Here is a 14,847-nt window from a genome sequence, read left to right as displayed (position 1 = left end):
CATTCTAGGTCATCTGCCTCATAGGAAGTCCTCAATCAATTCATTACATTGGTGGAGTTGTACTTGCAAAGGCATCCTTGGATTGAGCTAAGGAATTATTTTCTAAGGTCCACTAATAATTTCTTTTAAAGAATGAGAGAACTTTAACTCTGCATTAGTGTTTGCTATCCATATTTGAGGGAGTAAACCATAATATTAAATGCAAGGAATTTTTTTGTTCTTTATTGATTGTCGCGCAGCAATCTGGAGTTCAGAGATGGAAAATTTAGACAATCCCTGCTTGGCTTAGGGATGTTAGGACTGTTGCACTCTCAGATGGGGAAATGGCACAATATAGCCGGCTCCTGCAAGGCAAAGGAGGACCACAGACCTTTTACGCCACCCGGGAAGACTTTATTTCGTCCACATCTTGTGATAATGTGGGTGATAATGTGGAAGGGCATCTCTCAACAGCAGCATCAGAAATATGGAAAGTGTGAGATGATTTTCAGTTCCCACCTGTGGCTCCTAGAAGCTGTCAGCATGTGACAGCAGCCACACCCTGGGAATGGCTTCGACTAGCCCAGTGGCGTAGCGTGGGTTGTCAGCACCCGGGGCAAGGCAAGTAATTTGCGCCCCCTAACCCATGGATTTGCGCCCCCTAACCCGTGGATTTGCGCCCCCTAACCCGTGGATTTGCGCCCCCTAACCCTAACCCCCAGATGTTGCGCCCGGGGCGGCCGCCCCCCCCCCTGCACCCCCCACGCTACGCCACTGGACTAGCCGGCTAAGCCAGGTGAGGGTAGCCGATGGGTCTCAAACTCTCAGTGAGTTAGAGACTTCCTCTGCATGTGAAGATAGACGCTGGTGGATTGAGCAGATGAGATCAAGAGGGGGTCCAATGGCCAAGAAGGCAGTTTCTTCATGTGCTGTAGAGGGAAGTGAGGGGCTGATGGGGCTCACCCACCTGGGAGAAGGAAAACTCTGATCCTGAACTCCCACTGCCTTGTGGGATATCTTCGGGAGAAGAAAAGACTCGGGAATAAACCCTAGATGAATCTGGAGTCCCTAAGACAGTTGGATGGCGTCTTGTTCGCCTCCTTCCGGCAAGTCCTGCAGCCAAGCTGGTGCCAAACATTTTGCTCTGCTTTCCTTTGGACCCCATCAGTGAGGCCGAGAGGGGGGTCTTGTCGTCTGGGCAGCCCAGGACCTTCATGCACACTGGCCAGGCTTGCGCTCAGGGCCAGATTTAGACCCTAAGCTACTGAAGCTAATGGGGCCCTTTCTATGTCCAGCCGTCCTTTGTCAGCAACGAATTGTCGCTGTTTTTTGTGTTAAATATATGCTGTATTGTAATTTATATAGGTATCTAAAGCCATTTGCACATAACAAATAGGAGCCTACACAACACAAAACACTCTTGCTGTTTGTAGGTTTTATTTTATTTGCTTTTTATCTTATATTTTGGAAATTACATCCAGTTGTTTTTTCCCTTTAAATTTTTTTGGTTCCCCCAAGAGAGTGGGGCCCTGAGCTATAGCTTGTTTAGCTGATACATAAATCTGGCACTGTTTGCGCCCCAGGGAGGTCACTTTGATGCTGCTAATGCAGTGATTTGACTTCACCCCCAGAGGCAGACTCCATTGTCTCTTGAGACAGACAGATGCTAACGATACATGACGTATGTAGTGCCTCCTGCACTAATTGATAACTGTTTCATTTTATTTCCTGGAAGGAATGTGTTCTGAAATCCTGCAGTGGGGGGTGGGATATGATTTATAAGAAGCCTTTTTTCTTAAACTCTTTAAGGGTTGGAGCCAAGGTTCCCAACGTGGGGCACTCCCCCCCCCCCACAGGGGGGCGATTTGATTTTTAATGGGGGGCAATTCGAGAATGAGTTATTAACAGTGAATGGCCTTTTAGGCTTCCTCCACGTGAATAGGAGTTCACTTTTTGAATAGTAAGAATTATATGTCATTGGAGGCAGGGAGGCATCAGGATTTTAGAGATGATTAGGGGGGGCATGGCCAAAAAAAGGTTGGGAACCACTGGCTTGGAGGATTCTGGGAGTTGTAGTTCCATAAAACCTGGGGGGTTAGAGGAAAGCCCCATCACTGATTTTGAGTGAGGTCTGCAGCAGCTTCTAGCTATTTGGGGGAAAGGCCCCCTTCCGTCTTTTTCTTTGTTAATCCTTTATTTATTTATTAAATTCATATTACACGTTAGTTACCGTACAATTTCAGCACTGTACATAACATATGTTATATTAAATATATGGATTCCCCACATCTAGCCCTATACCCTATTCACCATTTACCCAAATACCCATGTGACTTTCCTCACCCACGTGAAGACGTCCTTCTCGCTACGTTAAAACTCTATCATTGTCTTCGCATTTATTCATCACATTAATCAGTCCTCTCTTCCAGAATCATTGCATTAATGAACTCACTCAGTACTTATCCAAAGATTTCCACTGAAGTAATATTTTACAATATATTCTTCAACACGCTTCCATTCCTTTCTTAATTATTGCTTTGATTGCACTCTAATTGATGCTGTCATCTTGGCTAGTTCAATATATTCGCAAAATTTGATTTGCCACTCTGACATTGAGGGAGTTTCCTTGCTCTTCAATTTTTGGCCACGAGTACTCTTGCAGCCGCTGTTGCGTGTCAAAAGACTCTGACCTTGTCTTGAGGGTCTTTTTCTTTCTTTATCTCCAACTTGCCTCTTTCCTGGGACTTTTTTTTCAAGGTTCGTCTTCCTGTTGGACCACGGCCTCGAGATCTACATCTGGAGGGGGAGCCAGGCCACTCTGAGTGGCACCACCAAAGCCAGGTAACTCCCCAAGCAAGGAGAGGGTTGTGGTTGATGTCAGTAGCTTTGGGCCTTTGGGTGGTGTCTGTTAGGGTGTGAAACCTAAGACGCTGGCAAGTTAGCAATGTCATGTAACTTTAAGTAGTCAAGCTCGTTAAGTTGTTAAGTTGCTCAGTATATAAAGAGTGTTTGTTTTCTCTGCCTGTGGGGCGTGAAGCAAAAATGTCCGAAAGCTCCGGAGGTGTTTCTGTTATCTTTCTGCAATAAACCTGTCTTTGGAAAGACAGGCTTCCCTGTGTCGTTATTTCTTTGCTGCTGAGACTCTGAAGCTTGTACTGCAACAAGAATCTCTGCACTGGACTTAATTAATGCTCTGCAAAGAGAGCCGTTGCTGATGGCGCAGCGGAAGCGTTTACTGGACCAGTACACAAACTCTCTTAGTGTCTGTGGTAAACTTTATTTGAACTGCCGGTGCCATTATCATTTTTTGTTTATTTCATTTACACTTTATTTCCTAAAATTTGTGCACCGTTTCTTCGTAGCGACAAAAACCCTCGAGGCAGTTTGCAAATATCAATCAAAATGAGTAACAACACTTTAAAACATTCAAGAAATTAAAACCAGCAGTAAACTAAAAACAAATTAAAACACATACCAGCATTCCAGACATCTGGCTAGACTTGCCTTTAAAAAGGGGTTTTTAGCAGGTGCCAAAATGTGTACAGTGAAGATGCCTGCTGGATATCAATAGGCGGGGAGTTCCAAAGTGTAGATGCTGCCACACTGTAATAAAAATAAAAAATAAATTTATTACTTATACACCACCCATCTGGATGGGTTTCCCCAGCCACTCTGGGCAGCTTCCAAGAGAATATTAAAAATACGACAAAACATGAAACATTAAAAACTTTCCTAAACAGGGCTGCCTTCCGATGTCTTCTAAAAGTCAGAGTTGTTTATTTCCTTGACATCTGATGGGAGGGCATTCCACAGGGCAGGTGCCACTACCAAGAAGGCCCTCTGCCTGGTTCCCTGTAACTTCTCGCAGTGAGGGAACCGCCAGAAGGCCCTTGAAGCTGGACCTCAGTGTCCGAGCTGAACAATGGAGGTGGAGACGCTCCTTCAGGTATACTGCGCTGAGGCCATTTAGGGCTTTCAAGGTCAGCACCAACACTTTGAATTGTGCTTGGAAACGTACTGGGAGCCAATGTAGGTCTTTCAAAACCGGTATTATGTGGTCTTGGCGGCCGCTCCCAGTCACCAGTCTAGCTGCCGCATTCTGGATTAGTTGCAGTTTCCAGGTCACCTTCAAAGGTAGCCCCACAAAGAGCGCATATAAGATTGATTTCATACAAATAGATATTATGCAGCAGCTGCAACCGTGCCAGCGGTCAAGTGGGCATGTCAAGGGTTAATGTCATCTCGCATGCAAACTGCCCCCAAGCTGTTTAAGGGCTCCATAGACAAATAATACATGGATTTTCACTCCTGATTTGCTTGCCATGAATTGTGCTTCCTGGAAACTGGTTATTTGCCATTTTTCTATCCTGGCCACCTTGAGGTTATTATTACCTGTGCGGCTAAGCATCTGTTTTTAAATTCTGATTCCAGGTGTTTTGAAGCATTTGGTGGTTCAGATGTATTGTTTTGCTGCTTCGCCGTTCGACACCCTGGACTCTTTCGGGAGGGAAGGGGTGGAAATGTATTAAGTAAATGAAAAACCGAACACTAATTGGAGCTGAACCCTTGTTACAATGCAAATCTGTTCCTCTCAGCTCCTTTTTGTCTTTCCCTGAATCAGTCTTCCGGTCCGTTCTTCTCCCCCCTCTTAGGCTTTTCGCAGAGAAGATCAATAAGAACGAGAGGAAGGGGAAGGCAGAGATCCTGACCGTCAGTCAGACGCAGGAGGCGCCCGAGTTTTGGGAGGTCCTGGGGGGGCAGCCGGATGAGATCAAGCCCAACGTCCCAGATGACTTCAAACCTCCCAGACCTAAACTCTACAAGGTGAGTTGGTGCAGACACCTGTCACACCCAGGGTGGATAAAAATCAATGATTTTTTTCGGATTTTTGTTTTATTTAAATTGGATTTTATTTTTCATTTAGATTTTTAAAATAAAATGCTTTTGGAGGAAAAATCTTTGTAAATATAGTTTTCTATTTAAGTTACATTATGGTCCAGACTCCAAAGGCTATTCATCAGGAAATAAAGATTTTTTTTTTCAGTTTTTCACGTGTGCTAAAGCTCAGTCTCAGTTTTTTATTTTTAATTGTTTAACCGCATCAGTTAGCAAACATGGATACATACGCTACAATGTTATTGTTTTAGTTAAATAAAACGCTTAAATGATTATTTTTCTCCTTCCAGTAAAATACAGCAGAAAAGCTGTCCAAATATAAACAGTTAACTTATTAAAAACCTGACAATAATTTCATAGTTATCTGTCTCTGTATTTCTAATAGTACAGTCATACCTCGGGTTGAATGTGCTTCAGGTTGAGCGCTTTTGGGTTGCGCTCCACGGCAACCCAGAAGTAACGGAGCGCATTACTTCCGGGTTTCGCCGCTCGTGCATGCGCAGACGCTCAAAATGATGTCATGCGCAGAAGGGGCAAAACGCGACCCACAGACGCACCGTTGCGTCTTATGCTCTGTTCAGGATGCGAACAGGGCTCCGGAACAGATCCCATTCGCATCCTGAGGTACCACTGTATAACCAAATCAGTAATTTTTGATATGACTGTAAAAACTACTCTGAAAATTTACTATTCCAGAAATGAAGCCTTCATGTGGTTGTAAATATTAAGATTATACCAGCAAGAATGAGTCTTTCTGTAAAGAAAAAATGATTTAAATAAAGTCTTACTGACTAGTGATTTAAATCAATTCTAGGCTGGTCACACCCAAACACTTATAACAGCTCTCAACACCCATAACAAACTACAGTTCCCAGGATCCTTTGCGGGAAGCCTGGGCTATATAAAGCGGTATGACGCTGCTTTAAAAGTATGGGGCAGAAGAGACCCCGGAACAGGAAAAGGCTTGCCAGGTGGGCTTTTGATTGCTCCCTTCTCCCTGCTAACACCCATTTTCCCTTTTCTCCTTCCTTCTCCTGTTCTCCCACAGGTCGGTTTAGGTTTGGGTTACCTGGAGCTGCCCCAGATCAACTACAAGCTTTCTGTGGAACACAAGAAGAGGCCAAAAGTGGATCTGCTGCCAGAAATGAGACTGGTACGCCACTCTGTGTTTATATATGCCGTATTTTTCGCTCCATAAGACACACCTGACAATAAGAAGCACCTAGTTTTTAGTGGAGGAAAACAAACAAACAAATATTCTGAATGAAACAGTGGATGTATGATTTTGGTGGTTCATGCTGTGGCCACAGACGTAATTTGACGGTGAGTTTGGGGTAGCCCAATGCAAAAATCCTGAGGAGCCATGTGGAGCTGTGCTTTGTAACCATGTTTTTGCACCATTTTGCACCCACGAAACAGTGGATGCACGTGTTTTTTTGGTGCAGGCTGTAGCCATGGACATGCTATGTGATCTGATGTTGAATTTGGGGTGACCCAATGCAAAAATCCTGAGGCTCCATGGGCTTTTACCTCCCCCCTCCTAGGCAGCCTCCTTTATCGCTAGCCTCCCTTATCTCCCTCCCAGTCCCTTGCCGATCAGCTGCTTCCTTTCAACACTCCCTTCCCTCTTGTTTGCCTTAGTGTCTTTTCCTTAGCTGGAGCAGTTTTTTGCTCCTGTTTTTCTTCTAATTTCTCTCTTTATTTGCTGTCTTTACCTCCCCACTCCCAGGCAGCCTCCTCTGTTGCTAGCATCCCTTATCTCCCTCCCGATCGCTTGCCAATCAGCGGCTTTGTTTCAACACCCACTTCCCTCTTTCTTTCTTTTTTTAAAAAAGCATGATCTGCTTTTTGCCCCTGGGCAATTCGGCTCCAGGGACCATGCATTCACTCCATAAGACGCACAGACATTTCCCCTTACTTTTTAGGAAGAAAAATGTGTTTTATGGAGCAAAAAATACGGGGGGGAGAGAGAGAGAGAGAGAGAGAGAGAGTGTTGTAGAATTGGATGGGATCCAACCCTGCTAGAATGCAGGAATGGGATGGGGAAACAGAGCGGGAAGCTCTACTCTCTCCCAGGAACACAGCTGCATCAGGGGACCTATTTATTTTTATTTATTTATTTCATTTCTATCCCACCATTTCCCCCCCAAGCAGCTTCACAGTTCTCCCCCATCTCCTTTAATCCCCACAGCAACCCTGTGAGATAGATTAGGCTGAGAAGCAGTGACTGGCTCCCAAGGTCACCCAGGGAGCTTCATGGCCGAGTCAGGATTTGAACCCTGGTCTCCCAGGTCCTAGTCCAACACTCTAACCACTACACAGCCTCAGTCCTGTATACCTGAAGGAGCGTCTCCACCCCCATCGTTCAGCCCGGACACTGAGGTCCAGCTCCAAGGGCTTTCTGGTCGTTCCCTCACTGCGAGAAGTGAGGTTACAGGGAACCAGGCACAGGGCCTTTTCGGTAGTGGCACCCGCCCTGTGGAACACCCTCCGTTCAGATGTCAAGGAAATAAACAACAATCTGACATTAAGACAATATCTGCAGGCAGCCCGTATTGAGAAGTTTTTAATGTTTGATGTTTTATTATGTTTGTATATATTTAAGTGTGTTTTAAGTGCATTATACAGGGACGTGGGTGGTGCTGTGGTCTAAACCACTGAGCCTAGGGCTTGCCGATCAGAAGGTTGGCAGTTCGAATCCCCGCAGTGGGGTGAGCTCCCGTTGCTCAGTCCCAGCTCCTGCCAACCTAGCAGTTCAAAAGCAAGTAGATAAACAGGTACCATTCCGGTAGGAAGGTAAACGGTGTTTCCGTGCGCTGCTCTGGTTTTGCCAGAAGTGGCTTAGTCATGCTGGCCACATGACCCGGAAAAACTGTCTGCAGACAAACGCTGGCTCCCTCGGCCTATAAAGCGAGATGAGCGCCGCAACCCCAGAGTCGTCTGTGACTGGACTTAACTGTCAGGGGTCCTTTACCTTTACCTAAGTGCATTACACAAATGTGGCACTAGATGGTGCTGATGAGCTAATGGCAAATTCCATGTATATTTTACAACTTTATTTAAAAAAACGGTTTTCACACCGTTTTTTGTATCTGTGTTGATTCAGCCATAGTTACTTATGTCTTAGACATAAGGGAGGGCAATTATTAGGGCGGGCACCACTACTGAGAAGGCCCTGAGCTTACACAGCTGCTTTGAAATGGGGGCAGCACATTTCCAAATGACTGCTGTTCCGACGGGCCCTTTGGGCAACTCTGGCACCAGGCCTTGAGGAGCTGCCGAAACGGATCTTGGCAGCAGAGCAGGGTGAATTGAAACCCTTCCTTCTTGTCTCCCCTGCCTCAGCTTCAAAGTCTTCTGGACACCAAGTCGGTCTACATCCTGGACTGCTGGTCTGATGTTTTCATCTGGATTGGCCGGAAGTCTCCTCGCCTGGTGCGCGCCGCTGCCCTCAAGTTGGGCCAGGAGCTCTGCAGCATGTTGCATCGCCCCAAACACGCCATGGTGACCCGCAACCTGGAGGGCACTGAGTGCCAGGTAGGTGGGTGGACAGGTATTTATTTACAGTGGAACCTCGGGTTGCGAACGTGATCCGTGCGGGAGGCACGTTCGCAACCCGCAGCGCCGCATCTGTGTACGCGCGTGACTCGACTCAGCGCTTCTGCACATGCGCAAAGCGCAATTGCTGAAACCCGGAAGTAGCCCGTTCCGGTACTTCTGGGTTTTGGTGTGTCCATAACCTGAAAACGCGTAACCCGAGGCATCTGTAACCTGAGGTACCAGTGTAGTCATTTTTTAAAAACCCACATTTGTTGTTGTTGTTTGGTCGTTTAGTCGTGTCCGACTCTTTGTGACCCCATGGACCAGAGCACGCCAGGCACTCCTGTCCTCCACTGCCTCCCGCAGTTTGGTCAGACTCATGCTGGTAGCTTCCAGAACACTGTCCCACCATCTCGTCCTCTGTCGTCCCCTTCTCCTTGTGCCCTCCATCTTTCCCAACATTAGGGTCTTTTCCAGGGAGTCTTCTCTTCTCATGAGGTGGCCAAAGTACTGGAGCCTCAGCTTCAGGATCTGTCCTTCCAGTGAGCACTCAGGGCTGATTTCCTTCGGAATGGAGAGGTTGGATCTTCTTGCAGTCCATGGGACTCTCAAGAGTCTCCTCCAGCACCAGAATTCAAAAGCATCAATTCTTTGGTGATGTCTGTCCTTTTTTGCCCCCCCCCCAGGTCTTCAAGTCCAAATTCAAGAACTGGGATGACGTGCTGAAGGTGGATTACACCCGCAACGCAGAGTCAGTCAAGCAGGCAGACGGCCTTTCAGGAAAAGTGCAGAAAGACTCCGAGAAGAAGGACCAGATGAAGGCTGACCTGACAGCCCTCTTCCTGCCGCGCCAGCCCCCCATGCCACTAAGCGAGGTAGGTCTCAGACGGAGCGGGTGGCTGGGCCGAGATTCTCCTCTGCAGAGTCACCTCACGTGAAGCGGAGGCGGTCTAAAATCTGCCCTACTGCTTCCTGCCCCAGTCGTCGTCCGACCCCAAACTCTTTGCGGTCAAACCAAGGAGAAAATTCCTACGCGGAATTCTGTAATTTTAAGGCTCCGCCAGTGAGCCCCTACACCCCCCCGGAGGTCTGTGAAATTCAAAGCGTTGGTGCAGACCTTGGAAGCCCTAAAAGGCCTCAGTCCTGTGTACCTGAAGGAGCATCTCCAGCCCCATCGTTCAGCCCTGTCTGTGGGTCTCAAAGCTTTCCCCCCATTTTGGAGAGGGGAGGTTATGGTTATTAGGAATTTTGGGTTTTCATCTTGTATTTGTGAGATTTAACGTCCGGCACACCTCCGCTGCAACTCAGTGCTTCTCCCGGCGTCTAGCAGAGTATAGCGATCAGCGGAGTAGCCCGTGTTGAGGAATCTCACCCATGCAGAAAAACACTACGTACACAGCTTCTTTCTAATCTAAGAAGCGTTTATTTACAGCAGAGAAATATATCAGCAGTCCGGGAGACTGCTTTCCCACAGTATTTTTATGCTGTGAACCACACTGAGATCTTCAGATGAAGGGGGGGGTCTATTATTATTAACTGTATTTTTCGCTCCATAAGACACATCTGCCCATAAGACAGTTTTTAAAAAAAGGAAAACGGGGGGAAATACTCTGAATCAAATGTTGTACTAAACTATTTTAGTAATAAACTACCTGTATATCAGAGTGAGGGGGACAGGAGCGGTATGTTTCTTTAGCGTACGCACTCAAGGAGCGATGAGCGGGGAGGCAGCACACCCCCAAACGGACCCGACGCAGGAACCCCAGCAGCCTCCTCTCGTGTAAGCGGCTCCTTTCCCTCTTTGCTGCTTCAAAGTGAGTCACGGAGGAGGGAAGGAAGGGGAGCCATAGATCCTCAGCTCATGAATGCAGCGGGATCCCACCACTGTCCATAGGCATTCACTCCATAAGACGCACAGACACATCCCCTTACTTTTTAGGAGGAAATAAGTGTGTCTTACGGAGCGAAAAATACAGTAAGTGATACCTCCTCACTGCTATGTTCAGTCTTCCTCTTAGTTCTGCCGTCAGCCCCCCTGCAGCTTAACTCTTTCTTTCTTTCTTTCTTTCTTGGGGGGCAGGCGGAGCAGCTCATGGAGGAATGGAACGAAGACCTGGATGGCATGGAGGGCTTTGTCCTGGAAGGCAAGAAGTTCGCCCGCCTACCCGAGGAGGAATTTGGGCATTTCCACACCCAGGATTGCTACGTCTTCCTGTGCCGGTAAGCAGGCCCTTGCTGTCGCTCACCCACCCACCTCCTCAGGCATTGCCTCACTCTTTATTTCTTTTCTCTGTCCAGTCTGATCCAATGCAGAATCATGGAATTTGTAGAGTTGGAAGGGGCCCCCCAAAGGTCATCTAGTCCAACCCCAAACACTGCAGGATTTGGACCAAATGAGAGTGTTTCCGTTGTGTCTGGAAAACAAGCCTACGGAGCTGACTTAGACTGAACCAGGCCACGAGTCCGCCTGGGCCCTCCACACCTCTCAGCCTGGCCCTCAAGGCTCTCCCCAAGCCACGCCCCCTTGGCCACACCCCTTCTCACTAGGCCACACCCCTCGCCGGTCCTGCTTGGCTCCGCCTTTGAGCCCTGCAGTGTAGATGGGGCTTGCGATCCGCACTGAAGCTTCCTCGGGAGGAGGGAGCAAGCTGCCTCCATCGCTGAGCGATTCACTGTGCTTTGCGCCTTCAAAGGTACTGGGTCCCCGTGGAGAGCGAGGAGCAAGAGGAGGAGAAGAAGAAGAAGAAGAAGAGACCCGAAGGGGCTGCCGAGGGAGAGGAGGAGGAAGAGGAGGAGGAGGAGGAAGAAGAGGAGAAGCAGCCCGAGGAAGATTTCCAGTGCGTTGTTTATTTTTGGCAAGGCAGGGAGGCCTCCAACATGGGCTGGCTAACATTCACTTTCAGCCTCCAGAAGAAATTTGAGAACCTTTTCCCTGGGAAGCTGGAGGTGAGCAATTTCGGTGGTACCCGAGGGTCGATTTCCAAAAAAATCCACTGGGAGAACGGTTATGTCCCTGTGGAGACGGCAGTATTGAGTCGGCGGCTCATGTGCTTCTGGCTTGCACTCATTATAAAGAAATGTTAAATTGATTATGAAACTAATGAAATGTATAAACTTGAAAAGTATAAATAAAAGGGAGGGTACATGGCCGGCTGGAACCCAGAACAAAGGCACTCTGCACTGTGATTATTTGAGTCAACCACTTAATATAAGAGGAACCGTGGCCATAGGTGGTAATGTACTTTACCGTGTAATAGATGAGGGTTCCCCCCCCCAAAAAAAAATCAGATCATGTTAAAGGGGGAGGGCTATACTCGTTCAGCGCATATTGTTGACATGTGGTTTTCAGCCAAGCCCCTTAAAAAAAGCTCAACTCTGGGCAATTCCCTCCCATTTCCTTAAGTCCCCAAAAATTGGGGGCGTCTTATACAAGGGGGCGTCTTATACACGGAAACGTACGGTCATCCTCCTCTGCTCCTTCTTCCATCGTTTCAGGTCGTGCGGATGACGCAGCAGCAGGAGAACCCTAAGTTCCTCTCCCACTTCAAGCGGAAATTCATCATCCACAAGGGCAAGAGGAAAGCGAGAGACGATGGGCTTCAACCCAGCCTCTACCACATCCGTACGAACGGCAGCGCCCTCTGCACCCGGTGAGCGGCTCTTGCCTCTGACCCCTACAGGCCCCCGCCTTAGGAGTCTTCCTTTCTAATTTTTTAAATTATTATTATTATTTATTCATTTTTCTTTTTCATTCATTACATACATCTCAATTTCTTTACATATATTATATATTCCTCCCTCCCTCCTCTCCAGGGCTTCCCCCAACTTCCGCTTCTGGTTTGTTTTTCTTTTCACTCACTTTGCTATCTCCTAACAGAAAAAGTAGGGATGCGGGTGGCGCTGTGGGTTAAACAACAGAGCCTAGGACTTGCCGATCGGAAGGTTGGCGGTTCGAATCCCCGCGACGGGGAGAGCTCCCGTTGCTCGGTCCCTGCTCCTGCCAACCTAGCAGTTCGAAAGCACGTCAAAGTGCAAGTAGATAAATAGGTACTGCTCCGGTGGGAAGGTAAACGGTGTTTCCGTGCGCTGCCTCTGGTTCGCCAGAAGCGGCTTAGTCATGCTGGCCACATGACCCGGAAGCTGTACGCCGGATCCCTTGGCCAGTAAAGCGAGATGAGCACCACAACCCCAGAGTCAGCCACGACTGGACTTAACCGTCAGGGGTCCTTTACCTTTTAACCGAAAAAGTTATTAATAACATAACATCAAGCCTAAAAACCTGAAGTAAATACACTAGAATATTTCACTATTTTCTAAACATTTTCTCATACTAATAATGCAAATGTTTATTTAAATCCTGCCATCAAGTCTATTGACTTTCTTTGTTTCTGCAAATATAATATAAATGGTTCCCATTCTTTTTTGAAATCGCTATTGTCTTTTTCTCTTAATCTATCTGTCATTTTTCTTCCTTTCTGGACCCAGGGGCTTTGCCAGCTTTTAACGCCCGTTCTGGGATACCAAGGCCCTCCCTTAGGAATTGTGGGCCATTTAGCTTTATTTGGGCTGTTATAATTCATTAGTCCTGTTGAAATGAATGGCCATGACTGACCTGGCTCTTGTCATTTCCAGTGCGTCTGCCCTGAGTAAAAAATTAGTCGATAATAATAATAATAATAACAATTGTGTGCCACCCTTCATCCGAAGATCTCAGGACGCTTCTCCGGCATAAAAATACGAGATAAAAAGCACAAAATGCATAATTTGAAACAAGAACAAACCAGTAACTCCCCCCATGTACAGGTGTAACTCGAAAAATTAGAATAACATGGAAAAGTTCATTTATTTCAGTAATTCAACTTAAAAGGTGAAACTAATATACGAGATTAGTTTCAAGATTCTAATTTTCTGAGATTGTTAATTTGGGGTTTTCATCAGCTGTACACCATAATCATCACAATTATAACAAATAAAGGCTTGACATATCTCGCTTTGCATGTCATGAGTCTATCTCATATATTAGTTTCACCTTTTGTTGAATTACTGAAATAAATGAACTTTTCCACGATACTCTGTTTTTCGAATTTCACCTGTATGTGTGGAGAGAGACATAAACACCCACCCTGTGAAGAGAGTTTACACTCATGACAATCCAGCGGAATCCCTGGGGTTTAGTCCCGTCTGAACAGAGCATGTACAGCGGCTGACTCAAAGCACTCAGAGCAGTTTGCAATGTGAATCTTTAGAGATTATATTACACCCATGACCAAATTATAACGTAGAATCGTCTATAACTGAGTTGGTACCACAGGCAGCTCTCTCTGAGGGACGCTGTCATTGCAAAGAGCAACATACGCAGCTGCTTTATGCAGAGTCGGACCATTCTAGTATTGTCTCCTCCAAGCTAGTGTTGTCTACACTGGCTGGCAGCAGCTCTCCTGCGTCTCTCCCAGCCCTAACCCGGAGGTGCTGGGGATTTGAACCCGGGACATTTTGCACGCAAGGCAGATGCTGTAGCCCACTGAACAGTGTGTCTTCCCACCAGGCTAAACGTACTCTGCATCTTCACTTGTTCCTCAGAGGACGGTTTCCAGCATTCTTGCCAACTTCCTGGTTGTTCTTCTCAGAAATGGGCATAGTCACAAAGACAGGTGTTAACTTTCACCTTTTCTGTGTTGGCGATTGCGATTGATTACCTTTTTTCCTTCCCCTTTTCTTCCCAGATGTATCCAGATCAACACAGACTCCAGCCTTCTCAACTCCGAGTTTTGTTTTATCCTGAAGGTAACCTCTTTTCAACTCTTGTTCACATTTTAAAGTGGAATTAAACTCCTTATAGGATTTTATACTGCTGCTTTTTCTAATATGGGATAGCTTTAGCATACTCAGGAATCAAAAGTTTTGTGTCTCTCTTGTAGGAAATGCAGTGCTTTTTTCTAAAAAATATATTTAGGGGTCCTCTCATTTTCCTCTCATATTGAAATACTGCCCCTCAATGAGGCCAAACGATTCACAAAATGTTTAGGGGTATGCGTTCCTCGGGGGGGGGGGGAGCACTGAGGAAATGTATAAACGTCCAGCATTCATAAGGGCTAGCAACTTGTTCTTTAAAATGAACTCATGAAAACGAGGTGCCTGAAAAAAGTGAATTTTTTTTTACTTTTCTTGCATTTGGCAAGTCACAGAACCTATATTGTGCAACATACTCACTAATCATCTTTTAAAAGGTGCAATGGAAATTTTGGGGGCCTCTTTTCCTTGCTTCTTGTGAATGGTGATGCACACACTTGCACACACTCCTGGATTAAGGAATATGTCATTCAGAAGTCTACAACCTGGATTTAAGAAATCGTTTTGGATAGTATTTAACAGTTCTTCTTTAGAGAACTTTCTGTTCAAGAGCACCCTTTTCAGAACAGGAAAAACTAATAC

General features: G+C 46.5%; 1 protein-coding gene across 2 annotated transcripts in view; it reads left to right on the top strand.

Annotated features, from left to right (window-relative positions):
* FLII (FLII actin remodeling protein) overlaps positions 1-14,847 on the top strand; it is a 62,191-nt gene that overhangs the window by 40,578 nt on the left and 6,766 nt on the right. For both annotated transcript variants that reach the window (XM_083474163.1, XM_083474164.1), the window contains exons 17-25: positions 2,737-2,820; positions 4,632-4,803; positions 5,924-6,028; positions 8,221-8,412; positions 9,102-9,290; positions 10,496-10,635; positions 11,109-11,361; positions 11,911-12,065; positions 14,139-14,199. In XM_083474163.1, coding sequence (XP_083330289.1) covers positions 2,737-2,820; positions 4,632-4,803; positions 5,924-6,028; positions 8,221-8,412; positions 9,102-9,290; positions 10,496-10,635; positions 11,109-11,361; positions 11,911-12,065; positions 14,139-14,199 — 1,351 coding nt within the window. The remainder of the gene's footprint in view (positions 1-2,736; positions 2,821-4,631; positions 4,804-5,923; positions 6,029-8,220; positions 8,413-9,101; positions 9,291-10,495; positions 10,636-11,108; positions 11,362-11,910; positions 12,066-14,138; positions 14,200-14,847) is intronic.

Source organism: Podarcis liolepis (genome assembly GCF_965112155.1).
Source record: "Podarcis liolepis genome assembly, chromosome: 14".
Classification (NCBI taxonomy): Eukaryota; Metazoa; Chordata; class Lepidosauria; order Squamata; family Lacertidae; genus Podarcis; species Podarcis liolepis.
The sequence above is the reverse complement of the archived record's forward strand: the minus strand, read 5'-3'. Positions and strand labels throughout refer to the sequence as shown.